The following is a 14,629-nucleotide window of genomic DNA, read 5'->3' as shown; positions in this document are numbered from 1 at the left end:
TAGGACACTAATTCCCCAGTAAATGAATATAAGACAGAATTATTGCTTTAAACAAACAGTATATTCTCCCCAATCTGTTTATGTTTCCAACCTTGTGTTCATAAGAACTGGACTGCCTCTTCCTGAGGGAGATGAAGAAATAATTTGCATTGCCCTTGGTATTTTCAGCATTATCTGGAAGAGGACATGATTTAATATGAATAGGATGAGCTAATATCTCTATCTTTGTATAAATCCTCTTAGCTGTCTCAGTGACTTTGCATCCACAAACATTTTCACCCAGGTTTTGTATTGCATTGTTATATGTGGGAGGGAAAGGGCATTACATTTATGTGAATGTTTATCAACCTGATCAAGCAATCAATAAACTGTATAAGTGCTAAGCTCACTGCCAAAATCCTGGCTTGTTTTGCCTTTTCTGATAGTCTTGTTCTTCCTTCTTACCACCACCCTCAAAAGGAGTCGTACCCTGTTTCCTGGAACAGAGTCAATCCTAGTACAGAAGAAAATTGGAACCTGTCAACAAATGCCTAAACTTAAGGGAAAGCAGACTTGTTAAATTGAATGATTGGAGTCTCAACTGTTCTTCAAATCAAATGCATGTCTGAAATTCCCTTATATCAGCAGAAAACAAAGGAATAATGCTATGTAGGCACAGATGGACTGTGGATCAAACCCAGAAATAATTTTTCATGCAAGTCCTTCTGTGGATCACAGTGCATAATATATCTAAGGGGCAGAAAAAAATCCTCATATTTTTTTCATATATTTGTTTGTGGGGCATTTGCTGCTTCACTCAGAATAAAAGGAAACTGGCTCGCATACCCTAAAATGAAAACACCATGGAGAGCCAGCGTAGTGTAGTGGTTAAGAGTGGTAGACTCTAATCTGGAGAACTGAGTTTGATTCCCCACTCCTCCACATGAAGCCAGCTGGGTGACCTTGGGCTAGTCACAGTTCTCACAGAACTCTCTCAGCTCCACCTACCTCACAAGGTGCCTGTTGTGGAGAGAGGAAGGAAAGGCAATTGTAAGCCGGTTTGATTCTCCTTTAAAAAAAAAAAAGGTAGAGAAAGTCGGCATATAAAAACCAACTCTTCTTCTTCACTAGGGTTTCTTAATAACAAACAGAGCCGCACAGTTTATTAAACTCCCTCTCTCCAAGATACTTGTTCCCTAAAAGGCTGCCCCAGTGGTTTTGCCACTATTTAGACAATCCTACACAAGCTCACAATGGCCTCAGGCTATACTTTGCTTTTTCTTACTGGTAACAAATGTGCAGTGTGATTATGCCCATCATCTGCATTCCTCCCACATACATGATACCATATAAGAGTTCAAGAAATGATGTACAAAGCTGAAGAATTAGTCCTGCTCCAGCCCCATAGAATCATTCAGGCATAGGGTTGCCAGCTCTGGGTTGGGAATTACCTGGAGATTTAGGGGGTGGAGCCTGAGTAGTGCAGGGTTTAGAGAGGGGAGGGACTTCAATGCCATAGAGTCCAATGGCCAAGGCGGCCATTTTCTCCAGGGGAATTGATCTCTATCACCTGGAGATCAGTTGTAATGGTGGGAGATCTCCAGCTACCACCTGAAGGTTAGCAACCCTATTCAGGCAAGAGTGTCTAGTTTGAGTACTTACCCTTTCATCTGATGCCTCAGGGTGCCTGCCAATCTAATGATAAGAAAAAGCAAATTATTCCACAAAAACCTGCAAGTCCCAGGTAGAGCCTAGCCAACCTTTCAGGATCTCACCTAATTATGAACAACCAGATAAAAGTCTCCCATCCTAGCCAAATCAGATAGAACTCCCCTCCCCAATTCCTGCTCAGCCCATAAATGACAGCTAATCCCAGAGTATTGTAACAGGGAGGAGAGGGTAAGGTTAAGGTAAAGGTCCCCTTTGCAAGCACCAGGTCATTCCTGACCCATGGGATGACGTCACATCCCGACGTTTTCTAGGCAGACTTTGTTTGCAGGGTGGTTTGCCAGTGCCTTCCCCAGTCATCTTCCCTTTACCCCCAGCAAGCTGGGTACTAATTTTACTGACCTCGGAAGGATGGAATCTGAGTCAACCTTGAGCCGGCTACCTGAAACCAACTTCCGCTAGGATCGAACTCAGGTCGTGAGCAGAGTTTGGACTGCAGTACTGCAACTTACCACTCTGTGCCACGGGGCTCTGGAGGAGAGGGTAGGGGGTAGTAAATGGGAGAGATCCTTGACTAGCTTCCATTTCCTCATCCACAACTGGCTGCATTGAAACATACAGCTTGTACTGCATTCTCATGTGTACTATCTGTCATTCCCAAGGGAGATGAGCCAGCTCTAGGCAAGGCTAAAACATGCTTCTGCAAATAAATCCTCACAATTCTGAATCACATTTATTGGACGCAGAAGTGTCTTCACAATGCAGTCCTCCACAGGCAGATTTTCATTTGGATGGTTCACATTTGCTAAAGTTCCCTTAGTCAGTATTTACCACCTTTCCCCCATCATTTCCCACCTAATGTAAGTCTAATTTCTTAATACGGATTTTATTTTATAATCACAAGCAAATGTAACATTGAACTTTGAAAATCTTCCAAAGTTAATGAGGGAAGAGGCGGGTTCGTTCAGAAGACTTTGATTCGTCTTTGGTTCCCTGACCCGACAGTTCCTTCTTCAATAAAAACAGAATCATGACCCTTGCAACAAACACCTGCTTAATGAATAAGTTTGATCTGAGGGCAGCTAAGGCATCACAGTCTGGAAATACTAAACTGAAGCAACTTCCAAAACAGGGTGTTAATCCTTTTCTGTCCTTCAGCCCCTTCTTCTCAAACACTTCCACATAGAGAATTTCAGTACAAATTATATTAATAAACATAACCATAACCATAGCTAAATAATATGTGAGAGACACTGCTATTCTTGCCCTGACTTTCTTCAGTGTTATTACCTTTATGACAAATGTGTCTCAACAAATGAAGGCCAGTCAATGTCCTTGAAGTAATTGAATGGGAATATCCAATAAAGAACATTAACATTGTCTTAGCCGACACTAGCTTTGATTCCTTTTACTTCCAGCATATACAAGTAGTTTTCCTGATTTTTCTTATAAATAAGACTTTTTTTGACATCAGGTCACAGCCAACTTATGGCAACCCTGTAGGGTGACCTTGGGCTAGTCACACACTCTCAGCCTCACCTACCTCACAGAGTGTCTGTTGTGGGGAGGGGAGAGGAAGGTGATTGTAAGCCGGTTTGAGTCTTCCTTAAATGGTAGAGAAAGTCGGCATATAAAAACCAACTCTTCTTCTTCTTCTTCTTCTTCTTCTTCGAAATACTGTTTCAATTTTTTTCACACTATGTCAGGAGCAGGCCATGAAGACAGTTCATGGTTGTGCTCCCAGGTGTTGTTTTGCGGTTCTCTCCAAGGCCAGTCCGTGCCCCGTGTTTAGACTTCATAGAGTCCTTCATAGATTCCTTTAGTGTGGGAATTGCTAAGTACTCCTTCCTGCCTCTGGAGGGGGGTTGCCTGGGTTACTGGTTATCTCCTTTTGCTTTTCCATATATGCCATCTGCCTTGCCTTAGCCCCTTACTAGTGTCATTCTGAATATGGCTTCTGTAACCTGTCGAGTCTAATCAATAAAACTGCTTTCGTGGACTTGCCGTCTGCTGGAATCTGTTTATGGGTTTGCCTCAGGACTAGAGCTCACATTATGACACTAGTCAGTCATCTTCATCGGTTTTAATTGCTGACCTTGGCTGGAGCCCTGGAGGATTCGCCTAGGTACTCGTCTCCTTGGCTTGGGGTGCGAGACGAGCTCCCTGAGGAACCCGGTTTACTGCATGCCGTCTTGGAGGAGACGCTGCGAACTGACGCGGAGGCTGCCCGGCTGGTTGGGCTGGTGACTGATCAGTGGCGTTGCCTGGCAGAGACGACCCCCTGGAGGACCCAGGACGCTGATCTACGTGCCCGAGATGACCTTTTGGGACTGGATACTTTACTTGAAGAGACCTGGTTGGCACAGGATGACCTTGCCTTGCTAACTCAGTTGTTGTCTGAGCTGACGCTCAGCGAGCCACGACGGGAGTCGGCCGCCCCCATCCAGGGGCTCAGATCCTGCTTCCTGATGGCGGGGGCTCGAGAGGGAGACATTCTGCTAACTGTCCCGGACCCCACCGTATGCCACCGGGAAGCACAGAGCGTTGCCGCCCAGACAGTCCTGGTCCTCATGGACTTACCACTAGCCACAGTGACGGTAGCGGAAGTTGAGAACGTTTTAAGCCAGGAGTTTGGTCTTTCCTCCGTGGATCTGGCTCAACAGGTCCAAACGCTGTTGGGCCAACACAAGGAGATCCAATTACTCTTGGAGCAAACAGCCGAACCAATTGTGACGGCCGCCGCAGTCGCCAACTTCGAGGTGGACTAAGTGCTCGCTGACCAAAGGCGAACGGAGGAACAACTGTTGGCGGAGGCGGCCGCTGCTCAGGCGCGAGCAATGGCAGGGACTGGAGCATGGTCAAAAATTACCAGGGGGGATGGACTGGTCTTCCCCTTCGTTCTCCTGGGGCTCCCCGGAACCAGGACAACCCCGGGAAGTAGCACGCAGACAGCGGCTCACCTTTAGACTGCTTTAGACTATCAAAGGCGGCTTGACACTGGGGGGTCCACTCCACCCAGGCATTGGGTAAAGTGGCCGAATCCCCCTTCCCCTTAGTTTTAAGGAGATCCGTGATGGGCAGAGCAATCCGAGCGAAATGAGGGAGGAACGCCCTGTAAAAATTCGCAAACCCGAGGAATCTTTGGACTTGTTTGCGAGTAGAGGGTGGTTCCCAACTGAGCACAGCTCACACCTTTTCTGGATCCATAGTCAGTCCTTGGTGCGAGACGATACATCCTAGGAAGGTTAATTGCTTCTTGTGAAACTCGCACTTAAAAAGTTTGGCATAGAGCTGATGATCTCTAAGACGCTGCAATACTTCTCTGACCAAAGCAACATGCTCCTTCATGGTTTTGGAGTAAATAAGAATGTCATCCAAATAAACTACCACTCCTCATGGAGGATCTCATTAATGAGTTGCAGGAAGACCCTCGGGGGGCCTTTTTTGCCCATATTCCTCTCTTCAAGAAAGTTATTTACTTTATGGTAATGTTTGGGGGTGGAGAAGCTACCTGTGCTTAAACAACTGAACACTTGATGAAGGTACTTTAATAATTTTGTGGTAGCTGTTGCAGGGAAGAGCCACAGAGATATATTTTTAATATTTTAATTTAAAAATAGCAATAATAACATTTTGATACAAACCACAGATGAAAAAAAGGGGTGAAACTAAGGCAGCATACATGGATTTTACAAACAAATCTGCTAGATATCTCTGTATATTGTGTTAACCTCAAATCCTGTTTAAGGAAGAAGAATCAGCCAATATCAGATTAATATTGATTTGGTGTCACAAGGATTAGAAAAATAACATACAGTACATTTTACAAATCTAAATGCAAGGCAGATTTAGTCTACATTCCTTGAGCTTTCCTTAACATTCTTCCTCTAAGCCCCTCTGAAACATAATCTGCTTTCAGAGAACAGGATGTTCTCCTTGATAACTTTGTGTATGTCTATTTTGGGTTGTGGATACACCGGCCACTTTTTCTTGCAGAACTGGTAGTAGCAAACAAATATAGCTTGGGGAGCGGGGTGTCAAATGAGCTCTCTTGTGATATTGCTGTCATTGGAACTACTATAATAGTGGTCAGGAATGTGATGCTAGAACACATGCAAGCAGCCTAGGTTAAAATATAAACTGTGATAGTGCCCTTCTCCTGCCTCCCCTGCACCTTTTAGGGTCATGGTTTTAGACTTATGCTCAAACTTGTTATTCTCTTTATATTTCTGAACCACAGAACATTATAGTGAAACGCAGTGTCCTGTACCTTCATGAATTATGATGAATTCTTTTTGAAATCAGTTCCATGGCCTTATTGATTTTCATGAGGTGATCAAAAATGCCTCTTGGTCCCCTTTCATTGCAAAGTCAATTGGTATGAAGTTGATAATGTTGATAAACATGTGCGTAATTAATTGCTGGTTGGTGGTACTTGCTTAAATGTTACTTCTTTTTTTGCAGCCAAACTAGTTGCTCGTTTTAAAAGAATGGTTGTGCAATTAAGATCATGAACAATAATTAATAATGAATGTTTAATTGTTGTGGCTGCCTAGAAATGGCTTGAAAGCAAATGTGTTTGAATCCCTTAACAAGTAGTATAGACATCTTGTGTTGTGATTTTTATGATTCAAACATTTTTAGAAGTTTTATTTTAAATGTGGATGAATATTCTGGTTTCCTTAATGATCAGTGCCGTCATATGCAGAGTTACTCCAGTCTAAACCCCCTGAAATTAATGGGGTTGGGCTGCAGTAACTGGGTTTAGGATTGCACTGTAAATTACTTTTTAAATTTTTAACTGCACCTTAAGTCCTCCTTCCTCTGTGCTCTCCCACATACCGTTGGTTCATATTAAGTCCCCCCCCCCCGGCCCAGATATTTGTGGTTTTCTTTTATCATAATATGGATGCAGGTTTCAACATCCAGAGTAGTATAAGTACTTTGAGATGTTTTGTTCTGACTGGAATGCTGAGACAAACTGGGAATGGGGGACACAGTATCTTATATTCTTAGTGAAGTGTGGCCTCCCATCTGTGAACATTTGTAAATCCAAAGATCAGGGCCACACTGACAGTAAACAGTTCTGCAAAATTGGTGGACTCCCCAGGTTTGCAGAAAAATATGAAAACATTAAAATACATTGGGGAGGGTTAAATCCCCACCAAAACCAGAGCATTGTCTGCACATTCACAGACAATATACATATCTCCTGTGTTGACAGCTGGAGAAGTAGCCACTCCAGGCTTGACAGTGGAGGCTAGGAGCCATTGCAGGCCCACAGCAAAGGGCGCACGTAGAAGCTGGGCCCAGTGGCAACACTGGTGAGGCTGGGAGCCACTTGGGGCCCAGCAGAGACTGCAGGTGGGGGACCCGGAGCCACTTGGAGTGTGGTGACAGAGACTGGGATCTGCTCAGTGCCTGGTGACTCATTGTTATTGTAGTGCCCACAGAAATCCACATGGGGTCATGTTCTGTGATTTGGACTTTCCTGTGATGGTCCCCTTTGCTGCTCATCAGGAATAGGGTACTTGCTGAGGTTCCTGTGCTTAGGTTCATACAGCAAAGATGACTGTGTTCAAAACAACATCCATTTATTAGCAAGAAGGTACAGGGATGGGAGCAACTGCAGTTTACAATTTTAACTAATGAGCAGAGCATCAGCTAGAGGAGGGCGGGGTATAAAATTAATGACATACATACATAAACTAACAAGCAGGGATTCCACTCTGTGAGACTAAACAAACTCACACAAATATAAGAGTGGAGAATAGACTGTTCCATTATAATGTATACAATAAATACACCACATCCTCTATACTCACTGTTCTTGATAAAGTAACATATCGTGCCACTTTTTTTTGGGTCCCCCTTAGGGCTGTGCATATCAGTAAACCCGAACTGAAAATGAACCCGAAATTAGCTGTTTCAGCAATATTCGAGTTTATTTTCGGCCAAATACCAAAACCTGGGAATCTGCCCATTTTTTTTCTGATCCCTGTTAGTTTGGGGGCCAAGCCACCTTGCAATGCCATTGATTCAAAGCTAAGTTGAGAATCCCATGTCCTCTATGTTTTTGCAGCCATCTCTCTTTCTTTTGTTGAGGTCGTAAAATGTTCTGAGTCCCAAACAAATGACTATGATCAAGGATTATTACAGCAGACCAAGTAATCTAGTTTATAGAGCAATAATAATGGGTTTCTGTTCTGCAAGAGCAGGTGGTTTATGACCTCCTTAATCTTTAGGCTTAGTTTAAGCATTTAGATATTGCTTACTGGTTTCTGACTTTATAAGATTAAAAGGAAGATGCTGCATTTATACCTTGCGGCATTCCAAGAACATAAATTGAGGTCAAGCTAGGCTTTAAAAGCATGAAATTAAAGGATGGAATCACAGATTGTTTGTGACACGTTGGATTGGATTTTCATTCCCAAAATCTGCAAGAGCCACCATATGATCACTTTCTAGGGGCATTGACTCAATTATGTAGGGAGAAATAGATGGCTAATATTTTAATGAGATTCGCAGAATGTGTCCCTACTTGTAATACTATCTTTATTCAACATTAGGTTGATGCCAAATATGGGATCAACAATATGGTGAAATGCATTGAGCACATGGTATTAGTCCTGTAATTCTGCCTACACTTACCCACTTCCAAATGAGAAAAATAGCAGTTAATATTGTTAACGCCAACATCCATTGGTGTCCTGCAGCATTTCAATATTATTAGCAACTACTGTGTCTAAAATATGTATGTATGTGCCATCAAGTTCCAACTGAATTATTGTGACCCCAGCAAGGGACTTTCACGGCAAGTGAGAAGCAGAGGTTGTTTGTCATTGCCTTCCTTTGCATAACCTTCCTTGGTGTTCGCTAGGGTTGCCGTGTCCCCCCTGGCCACTGGCAGAGTGTGGGAGACTTACTAATTGCAAATGACTGCTGGAGAGAAGCTGGCGCCAACACAATGACATCACTTCCAGACATGACATTATCGTGTTGCCGACAATCGCAGGAATGCTCTGGTATCTGGGCAAAAACTCTATAGAAGAAGCCATTTTTTAGCCTAGAGTTTGCCCAAATACCTGAGCATCCTGCGACTGTCAGCAACATGATGACACCACTTCTAGAAATGACATCATTGCCTCAACGGCGGCCTCATTCCAGCCTCCTTTGCAGCAAGTAAGTCCCCTGCCAGCCAGCTGAATACCCCAGGGGAGGGAGCTCAGAGCAGGGAATCCTCCACCCCTGGCAGGGGAATGGCAATCCTAGTGTTCACCCATCCAAGTATCAACCCTTCTTAGTTTCTGATCTTACACCAAGCCACCTTCCCTCCCATTATGATCAAAAATACATAGTTCAATTTTCTGTTATTGAGCTAATTAATATGAATTTATTTGGGGTCATATTCTTTCAGGGTGGGTAACCTCTTTATTGTCCTTATTTAATTCAGAAAATATCTAAAGTTAGGTAGTGCGTAGAACTTAAGTTACAAAAAGACTAGATTGCAGGCTTACAATCATGAAAAAGAGAGTTTTCATAACTACAGTCTCATCTATCTGTAGCAAAATTTGCCATTGACCCCCCCGCCCGCCCCTAGTAGAAGCCATTTCCAATACTAAGTGGTAAAATATATTTAGTTTATATGTTTGATTTCTTTGTTCTAGTGGTGTTCCATAAGATAGAGGCAGTGCACTATCATAAATTATTTTTATGTACCTTGCAGTGAAAAAAGAAGTGTGGGGAATAGCTAAACTTAAAGGGGTATCAAATAAAGATGCACTGAGCTTTGGCAGACTCGAGGGACAGTCACACTTGTAACAGAAACATCACAAAGCAGAATCAAGGAACTGGCCCTAGTTCTCAGGGGGAAAGTAAAAGCATGTCTGTTTGTTTTAACCAGAGAGTTGCCATTGATAAGATTGGCAAGTATGAGCCATCGCCTACATGCATGACTGTTAATTCCCAACGTTTCAAACTATTGCTGACACTGAGATGGTGCTGTTAATCGGGATATAGTTCAAGGTAAAACTTTGCCAAGCTGTATTTTGCAAGACAGTACATAGTGAGAGGACTTTGTGTAATGCTTAGCAACAGAGAGCTGATCCCAGCATGCAAAGAATCCTGAATTTATGTCACAAGGAAATAATGCAGGACCTCAGCGAGGTGATTCTCTTGCTGCTTTGATTTCTAGAATTGTAATAGCTGAGTTGCAGCAAAGTGTAAACCACAGGTTGTAGGACACAGGATTCAGTTTAAGCTCTGCATGAAACAGATGAGTCTGTTCAATAGCAACAGACTCCAAGCGGTGGTAAAAAGCATATGTTGAACTCAAACAGCTGCATTTAGGAAAGCTTGTTCAGAAAAGACATGTTGAAACTAATCTTGTTGATACTTGGTAGAACTCCAACAAAGTAGCGAAGGATGTAACCAGTTAACCAGCAGAGAAGAGTTATCAAATGGTGATTTTTCCTTTATGTAGATTAATATTAAGGGCTTTGCTTTCAGGAAATATAGATGCAAAAGAAAGACAAATATTTCTGTGAAACTCTGCAGTATATATTACAAAATCTTTCCTATTGTTACCACAATAACTGAATGCACATGAGGGGTTTTTTGGTGACAAATTTATTCTCCCCAATGTTCACCAGTACAGGAAAGGGTAAGGGGGATAAAGGTATTGAGTGAATCATTACAGTAATTCAAAACACTTTAGATAGATCCTGTCACATGCTTTATAAATTCCTGATTGATTGTGTAGAACTAAGTTATTGGGCAGAAAGCCAGTAAATGGAAGACACATTGATGAAATCATTTTTGAGGGGCACTGAATAGAACTTAAAATAAAGCTGAAATAGCTTTATGGATTTTCCAGTCAAACTGTTTATGAACATTTATTGCTGATAAATTACAGAGTGTCAAAAGAAAGATTTTCTGGACTTGGGTTTTAATCAAACTCTGTTAAAAATAACAAAAGAAGAGGATGATTATTGCTCTGAAATGTACAATAGGTATAAATATATATATCGTAACTGTCCTCTACCATATGTTGCTCACTGTAGAAATATAGGAAGGCATCACAAAACCAATTGCCTTGTATGTTGAAAACAATATAGCCCATCTTTACCAAAGGAACATTATTTTGTATTTCAAGTTGTTACGACAGATGAACAAATGTTATCAATACCCAGAGAGATAAGAGATGTTGATTTGTCAACAGATTGGATAAGGCTTACTTTCTGCCCTGTAAATATGAAATAATGGCAATGAAAACTCTTCTTGGTTTCCTTGCAGATTGCCAATCACGTACATTTCCATACTGAATATCTTATTCCTAATTTTATGCTGGCCTTGACCTGGATAGCCCAGGCTAGCCTGATCTCATGAGATCTTGGAAGCCAAGGAGGGTCAGTCCTGGTCTGTACTTGGATGGGAGACCACCAAGGAAGATGGGGGTTGCTATGTAGAGGAAGTCAATGGCAAACCTCCTCTATACATCTCTAGTCTCGAAAACCGAACAGGGTCGCCATCATCCATCCGTGACTTTACAGCTGTTTCCACCAATTTATGATGCAATGTGTAGCAGCACCAGAGAACATGATCTAGTGCAAAAGTTCCTGTGCTACAGGAACACAACCATGTTCTATAGCTGCAGCCTTTCACTCTCTGAGAGGGTAAAGTGCCAGCTTTTACCATTGTTGTGATGGCCCCTGTAAAAGTCTGAGAAGACATGTTTGAACTTTGTAGTGAGTATTTTATAGATAGGCGAGGTTGAAGCAACTAGTAGTCCTTTGCATTGGAATGACCTCCTCTAGAAAAAATACAGTAGTGAGCAGAAATGTTCAAGTTTATGTAAGGTGAGTAAACACAACTTTGTAGTTTGACTGAAAAAACTGGTGTGAAAATATACACACAGGTTCCAACCCTTGTATGACTTGTGACTGTATAAAGCCAATGTCTGGAGAAAGGTTTCTACATTTTAGGTTTTTCAAGCTTATGACCTTTGCAAAGATTGAGAAGCTGTAACTTTAAGGCTGCAGTCCAACGTAGTAGGCAGCGTAGATTAAAAGCCTAATGGGAGGGGTTAGCATTTCTCTGTGCTTTCAAGAGTATATCCCCAAGCTATCATGCACAGCTGATTTTTATGGCTACCCATCTGCTGGCTTCATCAAATAGTTGATGAAACCAGCATATGGCTAGCAATGTACTAAACAGTTGCAAATAGATCCCAGGCATAACAAAGTGCAGCAGCCTCCCAATATCTATGTTCTAAAGAAAGAAAGCACAAATTAGATCCATATTGTCTCCATCTGACTTTGCTAATCAGTATTGTAATAGTTAAGGATATACTGTGCTAATATATATATACACATACTCCTCTGGCACTGCTAGGAGTCAGCGTGATGTAGTGGTTACAGTGCTGCACGAAGATCTAGGAGGCCTGAAATCATTCAAATGCCCACTCAGCTGTGAAATTCAGTGGGTAGCTTGGGACAGTCATTCTCTTTCCATGTAACCTGCCCCCCATATCCTAGGAATGTTGCGAGGATAAAATGCGGGAAAGGGCAGCCATGTACACCCCTTGAATTCCTTGTAGGAAGGGCAGGATTAAAATTGAGACAGATGAGCAATAGTGGCATTGTTGCATGGAAAGTGAAGGGAGAGGGGGCTACTGAATTTTGGCAATGATACGATGTTGGTATTATCCATCCCTTTGTCACCCTATCGGAAAAGCATTCAAGTCTAGCAGCATATATTATACTGATAGAGTTACTCATTAAAAAACAACAACACTGCGTGTCTAAAATATTCTACATTTTGCGAACCTGTACTTGCTTCTGCAATGAAAAACAGGCCAACTGCATTTGGGGGGAAAGCCCTCAGCCCCTTTATGCTGGATACTCATTAAGATAGAGCAGCTCTAGATTCATTTATGGACAGATTAGCTACAAATTGTACCACCTGCAATCTGAGCTTCATCCCCCTGCTGGCAATTTATAACATCTACAACTTGTGTTTTGTTTTGTTATTTCAGGAGCAGAAGGTACAGTGTTCCCTAAATCCATAGAAACTTCCACTATCAGGGCAGACCCCTTCAAGGAATTAAGGTAAATTTTGGCATTTGTTTAACGTAAACTAAAGGCCCTTTGGTGGAATTATGCAGTTTGACTGGTGGTATTTCAGCCCTTGAATAAAAGAGGCAACATAAATTCATACCATTAAATAGATATTCATATCATTAAATAGATATCACTAACAGGAGAGCTTCAGAGTAAATCTCTATGACTGAATAAAGAAAGGCGAATGTGATACTAGGACTTCACTCTTTGACAGGAAAGACCTTCATTCAGCCATGAGAGGCCACACTCTTGTTACAAACTGACTATAGGCAGAAGAATGATGCAGGGACTTAATGATCTTTTTTTACAGGTATTGGAACCTAGTAACTGTATTATTTTCTGTACACAAATGCCATGGCCCCCCAGTTCACCTGTTGGTAGTGGCAGTAGTCCCTAATGGTGGATGAGTGAGCAGACATCTCCATCAATCTGCTCAAAATAACGTACAAGTCACAGATTTTTGCCAGAGCTGATTTACTATATAGAGAATCACCCTTTTAGGTGATTCTCCCCCCCGCCCTTTTTTTTTTTCAAAGGGGAAGAAATCTTGTTATTAGGGTTTCTTTGCAGATGGATGTCAGCACTTTTTTAAGGTTTCTGATGGAGGGAATGAGCATTCACTCTTCCACCACCATGCTTGGATTGCTTCTATCAGTACCAGAAGATCAGGGATGTTAACAGTAATTCTCTCAACAGCCTATATAGAAAGCAACACTATGTCAAGAAAGCCAATTTAATCCTGGGGACTGTAAATTATTGTTGAAATATTTAGTAAAAGAATGATGGCCATTGAACAAGGTTCTGTTGGTATATGAAAAGAAATAGTTTTACATAGATTTTATAGGTTTTGTACAGCCTCTCCCATATGTAACCACCTTTTCTTGTCCCGCCCCCTTCTGGGTGGGAGATTTCTGGTGGAAGATTATTTGAAACACCATCTTCCATATAGTTCTTGGAACAGGGAAAGTTGGTCTGTACAAACTGGAAACAGCCTGCAGTGGTGGTTGCAATGAATAATGGTAACCCTAGTGTGTAAAGAAGGTCGTTATGTGAATCATCCCCACCGTCCAGTGACAAAGTAAGAGACTATATGGAAGCAGGACCTCTACAAATTAAAGCTTCTTTTTGAAGCTATAGAATGTCTCAAGTGAGTTACCTAAAGTTTCGCTGTTTCCCATCTTTCCCACTATCTGCTGCTAAATCATCAAGATAGTCTGTTCATTATTCCAAAGTACATTTCTCTGTGCACCACCCCTAAAGTGCATGTCTAGCTAAGCATGAACTCTCGTTTTGTATAGTCTTCTCACATCTCTGATATATCAGTGCCTTAGGCATTTGTCTTGTTTGTTCCTTCAAATGAATGTGCAGTTGGTCTCTTTTCTCTTTCCTTCTGCTTATTCATCACTGCAGCCGTCACCGATGTCTTGTGTGTCACCAAGAGCGATAAGTTCCAGGTGATTACCCAACCATCATTCTTCACAGATTTTCTATCATCCTCTTTCTGACAAATGGTCTTGGATCACTAGCTGCTTTACAAATGCAGGATCACCTTTTTGGTGATGTTGTACCTGTTCTCACTACAGTAGCATCAGCTCTTGGCTGTCATCTTTGTATCTTGTCTTTTCCTTTCACATGTGGTGGCTTGGAGAGCTGAAGTGGGCCAGTATTTGTAATAAACCTGAGATAATAGATAGATGGATGGCCCAGGCTAGCCTGATCTCGTCAGATCTCAGAACTAAGCAGGGTCAGCCCTGGTTAGTATTTGGATGGGAGACCACCAAGGAATACCAGGGCTGCTGTGCAGAGGAAGGCACTGGCAAACCACCTCTGTTAGTCTCTTGCCATGAAAACCCCAAAAGGAG

The 14,629-nt window shown here is 42.1% G+C and overlaps 1 protein-coding gene across 3 annotated transcripts in view; it reads left to right on the top strand.

The window, feature by feature from the left end:
- Nucleotides 1-14,629, top strand: part of SGCD (sarcoglycan delta) — a 433,509-nt gene that overhangs the window by 354,818 nt on the left and 64,062 nt on the right. For all 3 annotated transcript variants that reach the window (XM_056859944.1, XM_056859945.1, XM_056859939.1), the window contains one exon: nt 12,683-12,755. In XM_056859944.1, coding sequence (XP_056715922.1) covers nt 12,683-12,755 — 73 coding nt within the window. The remainder of the gene's footprint in view (nt 1-12,682; nt 12,756-14,629) is intronic.

This window comes from Euleptes europaea, chromosome 1, assembly GCF_029931775.1.
Source record: "Euleptes europaea isolate rEulEur1 chromosome 1, rEulEur1.hap1, whole genome shotgun sequence".
NCBI lineage: Eukaryota > Metazoa > Chordata > Lepidosauria > Squamata > Sphaerodactylidae > Euleptes > Euleptes europaea.
Note: the sequence above shows the minus strand (reverse complement) of the source record. Positions and strands in the feature narration are given on the sequence as shown.